This window comes from Convolutriloba macropyga, chromosome 4, assembly GCF_964194025.1.
Source record: "Convolutriloba macropyga chromosome 4, txConMacr16.3, whole genome shotgun sequence".
NCBI classification, from domain to species: domain Eukaryota; kingdom Metazoa; phylum Xenacoelomorpha; order Acoela; family Convolutidae; genus Convolutriloba; species Convolutriloba macropyga.
In genome coordinates, this window is record NC_134471.1 from 35,738,660 (window position 1) to 35,744,659 (window position 6,000).

At 35.7% G+C, this 6,000-nt stretch overlaps 1 protein-coding gene across 1 annotated transcript in view; it reads right to left on the bottom strand.

Moving 5' to 3' along the window:
- LOC142338406 (uncharacterized) overlaps positions 1 to 3,207 on the bottom strand; it is a 93,935-nt gene extending 90,728 nt beyond the window's left edge. Inside the window, exons 1-2 of the mRNA XM_075388163.1 lie at positions 2,842 to 3,207; positions 2,273 to 2,414 (exon numbers count right to left, since the gene is read on the bottom strand). Coding sequence (XP_075244278.1) covers positions 2,273 to 2,414; positions 2,842 to 3,034 — 335 coding nt within the window. The 5' untranslated portion in view covers positions 3,035 to 3,207. The remainder of the gene's footprint in view (positions 1 to 2,272; positions 2,415 to 2,841) is intronic.
- Between the last annotated feature and the right edge of the window lie 2,793 nt (positions 3,208 to 6,000).

Below are 6,000 nucleotides of genomic sequence, written 5' to 3' on the forward strand. Positions count from 1 at the left end.
AAGAGCTCGCCCGTAAAGTTCTGATACTTGATAAATATTTAGTTCAAAAATTGACAAGATTTTGTCTTGACCTCATAGCCAAATTTACACTTGTTTGATTTCAGAGCCAATAAATTTGTTTGAATTAAGAGTTAAACTTGTCTGACTCAAGAGTTAATATTTAGTTAACGAGCTAAAATGGTTAGTTTTTTTGGGCTCCGAAATGTGACAGACAAATTTACTTGCTTTCAAAATTTTTTCATCCGCAACCTAACAATTTGTGACTTAACACAAAAGCAATTTTCGCTCAGCAATTTCTGATTATTTTTGAACTCCAAAACTTACAATCATTTCCAGTTGAATCTCCTCTAAGGTTATATTTTATTCTCTGAAAAAAAGAAAGTAGAAAATGGTTTTTTTTTAATATACACAAAGAACCTTAAATTTTCAGTGGAAAACCTTCTGCTCTCAGTTGGTTTTGTATGATCGACCAAATCAGTGGCAATCCTCTTGTCAAGGAAGAATACAAACTCTTTGATTTTAAGCGGACATTTGCATCCAGTTACTTCAATTGTTTTTTTAGAAAAAATTGTTCCTAATGTCAGCTGACAACCACTTCTAGCGGTAATTTTCAACTCGCATACTATTAACTAAGTTCCATTGATCTTTTTGTCATTCAGCATTTCGTTTTCTGTTATAAACACCAGTTATTTTTCAAAACTGAGAATGGAGAAAACAGAACAAAATAACGCAGGTATGTTTTAAAGGCAAAGAAATTCTTATAAAAATGAGTTTGTGAGAGAAACATAACGTGTTTGTTAACATGAGATTTTATTCAACTTCAGATAATAACATACTTTCAACAGTTGGCGGACTTTCATTCATGAACAAGCAAAAACAAAACAACCTATTTGGTTCCTGAGAAAATTGATTTTCTTTGGTTTGTGTCCTGGTAATTTTAAATTATTGTGAGCAGCGTCTGTTTAAGCAAAATTAAAGCAAGATTATTATAATGTATTTCTCTCTTAGTTGGCAATGTAAGATAGATTTCTTGGTTTTTGGTCCTTCTCACATATTACAATATTCAACCATTTTTTAAGAAAGTTTTGCATATTTACAAAAAAATAAAGTCAATATCGAGAGTCAAGAGGTGGGTTTTCTGCAATCTAAAATTTTATTGTGCTGTACTTTTCTAGTTCTCTTAGTCTCTCATTTTTGTTGTTATTGATTAAGTTTTTGAAGAGTTCAAAACTATTCTGGTCAGCAACATCTTTTTTTGCAAAGCCTCAGTGGTATTTCGTGCAGAAAAATCTATCCAAAGATTTAGCCTTTACGAATACTCAGAAATAGAAATGTGCTAGAAAACGAACCTTACCGTAAATTATTATCTGAATCAAACATCATTGATTAAATTGTTAATCACCAGGTTTGAAAAATTTTTATAACTGGTAACAAATATATCTCGCCAAAAATTTATAGACAGAAAAGCGCGCAATTAGGACATAAGTAAGCACCAAACCCATCAAGAACGTTTTTTTGCAACAGCAGAAGACGCTTTGGGAACGATTAAAAAACTCAATAAAATTTTCATCAATTCACTCTTTTCGAAAAAAACTACAGTAAACGTAGCTCATTAAACAATCCAAACTTTCTGATAATTTGTCCTGAAACTGTTTTTGTTCTTAATGGCTTGTAGCTGAAAGCTGCAAAACAAATCGATCTACCAGCCGTGGAAAAGCCGCATTGTTAATTTGAAAATTATTATACGTACTAGTCAAAATCCAGCAAATAAAAGACAACTAATTGCAATTAGACAGATTGACTCCTAGAGGGAACAAAAATAGATGAACAAACTTTTCTGTACAAGTTTTGAACATTTGAACAGAAAGCTGCCGCTTTTTTTGTTAATTTAAATATCTCAAAAATCAATGTTAGATAGATTTCTAAGGACAATTTTTTGCGCTATTTGACTTTGAATACAAAACTGCTGCACATTTTTAAATGTTTCAAAAACTTTCTTGTGACTGAATAAAAGATATAGGTAGATGCTTAGATTTATTAAACCTTATTTGATACCTGATAACTAAACATAAATACAAAAGGCATAATATCAAGTTTGATTTAAAATAGAATTTTTTCTTTTCTCTATTTTATTACTTCATGGAACTTTTTGTTCTCGATTCCTTCATAATTGAACATTTATATTACACAAAATAAGACAAATCTCTTTTATTGAAAGCTGCTAAAGGAAATCAAGTTGCAACCTTTGAGAAAATTGAGAGTTATCACTAACAGGACAGCTAGAAATAGTCGTCCTTTTCTGGACGAGGCCCTGGTCCCAAAGAGGTATGTTTTGGGCACTGTTCTCTCTGTATTCTGTAGCCCAAATTTGATAGCACGTCGTTTCTTTCGGTAGCTAAAGCTGGACAACTCTTCTGACAGTATTCAGTAAATCAGGGGTATTTTAAAGTATTATCTATCTGACTGTTGTAGCCCATCAAAACAAGTTTTTCAGATCGAATTACAAAACCCAATTTTGAAATTCATAAACATTGTTTTTCACCATTGATTTTAAAAGGAGATTTTTCCAAAAAAAATTATTGTTTGAAATTTTGATTTAAATTCTCTGGCTCATTATTCTGATAGAACAAAAGGCACAATGAGTCCGTCAGAGGTCTCAAATAGAATAGCAGTTGGGCAGAAACGGAAAAAAAATAGAAATTAAGAGGCAGGTTGTAACACAAAATCTGAAAGTGGCGTTCAAGAAGTGCACTTGCGGCAACAGATAAGTACAACAAAAATACGTATAAAAATTTTTTCAGTTGAGTTCATATAAAATAATTCAGTTCAAATAAAATATCCCTTCGGCGACTGAAACAGCAGGACTTTGGCCGGCAAACGTCACCCTACTCAGCTTCGTTCCGGAGAGGGGTTTCCGGACGTCTGGAGCTTGTCCATCATTGGCTGTCGTTTGATCTGTCTGCTCCTGCTCGTCAGCATTGTCAATCTCAATTGAAGGAGGCCTCGTATTTTTACTCCCACTATCCTTGTGCATTATGGAAAATTGAGGATTTTAAAATTATCTTTAGAGGTAGTATGTATACTTTTGCACTGCAGTAAGTAGGTTCAAACAAGGCGGTCAATAATGTGTTAGAGAATGTCAGAGAACAAAAAAACCAGTATAGCGGTATCATGTGAAAATTAGAGCACTTATTCAAAGAGCCTAACAGTTCTCTAACAAAACAGTCAATATCTCAAGTTGTAATCTCGTGACTTTGCCAGCCGACCTCTTAGAATACTCTATGAAGTACATAAAAGTTTATTTAGTTTTCACATCAAGACCTGTTTCCTTTAGTTAAGAGTAAAATTTTGGACCATATGAGCTTGACATGTTGTCGTTCGATACCGATGATTGTGAGTCAATTCTTTTGTCAATACTGTTTAAATTATGTTTAGTTTTGTGCGAAACTTCAGAAAATTTTATTTTTTTAAAAAGGTTTAATTGCGCTGTCCCAATCAATTCTGCAAGCAGGAAACTTTCCGTATAACAGTGTTTTTGATACATAGTGATGTGTTACAGAACTTGTGGTAACCAAGTTTTTACTCTGAAAAGAACGTCTGCACATGGCAACTGTTCTGTGATTGCCATCTCTGTAGAAATAAGTGGACAATATTTTAAACTTGATAACTAGGACTAAAAGCTCTGCGACGGAAGTCGCGAAACCGCAACAACAAGAACAAAAGAAGTTGCAGCTTCGAATGTTAAGCATACGCTAGCACATAAATCTTATTCGCCCGAGGGACTTTTTGCCATGACAGGAGGGTGCTAGTGGGACTAGGATTTATGTGGTAGCATAATTACAGAATGAGAGCGTAAAAAATATCAAAAGAAAAAGTCAAAGCAGCGCTTTTGTTAGAGTGAAAGGTCAAAACAATAGGATGAAAAATCATAAATCATACTTAGACAACTGCGCTGTAAAAACATAATTCGGATATTTTTTGTTTGCGCCCCCCCCCCCCCCCCCACCTCCACCCAGCTTAGTGGGCGCATACAATTTGCACAAAGATTTACATAAAGATTTACTATGTAATGGCACGTGCTCTGTAACGGGGGGGCATAACGTACTGGGGGCACAAACGGAAAAGACCCCATATTTTTTGCGTAAAAGTTTTACACGTGCGCCACTAATGAAAATGTCATTGCTAGCAAATTGAATAGCTAGAGCCTCAAGATTAAGGTTTCTGTTTAGCATTTGTTGAGAACACTGTCACTATTGTGTAGAGATTCCGTATGTCAAGTGCTCGTTACAGTTCCTGTGATTGAAAATTCGCAAAGCAAGTCCGCTTAACAATTTTTTAGCTAAGAATTAGCAGCGAATTGAGACCCGGATTCTGCGCATAAATTGAAATCTGATGCGCAACAGTGTAGACTAAAAGGCGTAATTCATTCAGGAAGCTCAAAACAAAAGAATGAAATGAGCGTCTTATCTGTGTGAAAGAAAAAAAAATTCACGGCGCGGGACACTAAACATTAGACAAGTAGGGCAGATAGGCCCGTGCGGGACACTAAAATCTATCGTTGAAACTGTTCAGCAAGTGAGTTTAAACAATTTAAGTACATTTTATGTAATTTTACTCCACTAAAAACTAAAAGAATTGATATAAGATGATTCTTGTATCACACTTCCCCATTTTTAACAGAAAATTGAAAGTCTAATTTAAATTTAACATTAGGAATAACACAAGCCTATTTGGATCTGTTCTGTTTCGCCCCCCCCCCAGCTTAGTGAGCATAAATCTTTTATGACCCCCCAGGCGCATGTGGTATTTTCTTACATAGTAATGTGCTATATGACAACATATAATTTGTAACTGGGGGTCATAAAAAACACGGGGGGAACAGAATAGTTCCACCTATTTATTCATCGATTATATAAAAATAAAATATAATTACTGAGATATTTTCCGTTTTTGCCCCAGTACGTTATGCTACCCCAGTTACAGAGCAGGAGCCATTACATAGTAAAAAAACAATGTAAAAATTTAGCACGTGCGTCTGAGGGAAGTAGTTAGTTTGCACCCAATAAAGTGGGGGCACAAACGGAAAAGGTCCAGTTATATACTGCTTATGATCAGCTTTATTATAAAAGCTATTGGTTCCATTCACTTGAATAAAAAATGTTCAACGCCTACATATTGGTCATCCATGTGCAGATGAGTCGGGGTGCCTGGATTTGCCAGTCAGAATCTAGGGTCCGGTGGTAATACCGTTTCAATGATTTGCGTATTTGGGTTTTCTATCGTTCCAACCCGTGTTGCCCTTTCGAAAATTACTTGCACCAGATATACCAGTAGGTAAAGACTTCTAGGTTGATTTGTCGACGCCGTTTTATAGATGTAAGGAACTCTAGTGAACATGAATTACTTCATTAGTCAGACGAATTGTCTTTATAAAAACCGTAGAAGTTTAGCTCCTCGAGCGTTTACCCGATCCGCGAGGAAATACATGTTGTAAAGCAGTAGTCAGCGCCGTCATCGGGTGTCGTATTAATTTCCCCGTGTTTTGTCAAAGTGCAATTATCAACGTATTAGGTCGAATCGTAAAGGACGTGCTGGCTCCTTTTTGCTGTATTTGTTGATACGCTTGCTTTTGCAACACGAGTTTTGCATGAGCTTTGGGCATTGTACGCTTACGGCACGTTTCGATGACGTAGATGAAACTGCTCTAATATAGTCACGCTTGAGACCATTGATCTTTCAGTATGACTAAAATTATTAAGAGTTTGTTGATCTGCGCGTCAAGCTTGGCATGTTGTTTTTTTCTGGAAGTCTTATAGACCTCTCCTGTTGATCTTTTCGTAACCTGGCCAAAGCGTTTCATCTCTAGTAGCACAGCCAGCCATACACGATTTTTCAGAGGTCAGCAGAAATTGGACCCAGATCTAAGGGAAAAGTAAGTTGGCAAAAAAACTTGGGCCAAGTCCTACATCGCGACGCCACTCTCAAGTTCTAGTTTTGTTG